This window comes from Octopus bimaculoides, chromosome 5 (assembly GCF_001194135.2).
Source record: "Octopus bimaculoides isolate UCB-OBI-ISO-001 chromosome 5, ASM119413v2, whole genome shotgun sequence".
Lineage (NCBI taxonomy): Eukaryota > Metazoa > Mollusca > Cephalopoda > Octopoda > Octopodidae > Octopus > Octopus bimaculoides.
In genome coordinates, this window is record NC_068985.1 from 25554223 (window position 1) to 25555438 (window position 1216).

At 31.0% G+C, this 1216-nt stretch overlaps 1 protein-coding gene across 1 annotated transcript in view; it reads right to left on the reverse strand.

The window, feature by feature from the left end:
• Positions 1-1216, reverse strand: part of LOC106874390 (uncharacterized) — a 280957-nt gene that overhangs the window by 109703 nt on the left and 170038 nt on the right. The window contains exon 89 of the mRNA XM_052968226.1: positions 821-1000. Within this exon, the coding sequence (XP_052824186.1) occupies positions 821-1000 (180 nt within the window). The remainder of the gene's footprint in view (positions 1-820; positions 1001-1216) is intronic.

Genomic DNA, 1216 nt, shown 5'->3' on the forward strand with positions numbered 1-1216 from the left:
TATATATATATATATATATATATATATGCAATACATGTATTGAATATTTGTGCATATTTTAGCTGTAGTTGCATAATTAAAAATCAGAAAAGAACAGAATTAAAATTCAAGGAAATTACTGAGAATCTGCATTATATTCATAGAAAGAAATTAACAGAGTTCACAAAATGGAATAAGTTTTTACATAATGATCATCACTGATTCATACAAGTTGCTATTAAAATATACCCTGATATGGTTTATTGCTGTTATTTATATCTGGGATTTCAAAAATCCTTTATGGTCCACACATCACATGACTCAACATCCCATCTCCCTCCAGCCCTAACTTTAGCATTATCTGAAAGGAGTCAGAATTATACAATGTCCCTTAAATTAAATGCAACCAGTACTTCCTCTGAAATTACGTTGGCTTTAACTTTTGACCCAAAGCCAGCAATTTTAGGGGAAGGGATGAGTTGATTTCAATGACTCCAGTATTCAACTAATCAACCCTGAAAGGATGAAAGGCATAGTCAACCCTGACAGCATTTGAACTCAGGATATAAAGACAGATGAAATGCCACTAATCATTTTACTTGGTGGGCTAACGATTCTGCCTGCTCACCACCTTTCCTCTTGAAATTATATAATTATAAGTGGAAGATTTCTAAAGTCTACAAGTTTGTATTTGTATACTAGAGAAATACAGTTGAGAGAGATTAAGAACATAAAAAACATATAAAACATTATTTAATTTAAACATAGATGGTATTGTCTAAGTGTTTAGAAGCTCGTGTTTATACTGACATTTGAAAATAAATCAGACATCAAAACTTACTTGATCCTTGTCTGTTGCCACTATGCTGAAAAGAGCATTATTATTGTTAAAATTTTCTTCTATAGTAACTGAGTAGTTTGATCCGAAAACTGGAGGGAAGTTATTACGAACTACATTAACTGTAATAATTGCAGAAGCTTCAACTGTTGGTGCACGGGTATCAGCAACAATGGCTTGAAACTGATGAAGAAAATAAACATATATAACAAGAAACGTTAGATACTGATTTTTTTTGTTTTGCAAAGCTCAAGACAAAAATAATTGTTACAACATATTTACTTATACATGGTATTTTTCGTTTTATATGTGTGTGTGTGTGTGTGTGTGTGTGTGTGTGTCTGCATGTGTGTGTTTGTATGTGTTATATACATACATATATATATATTTAAATATATA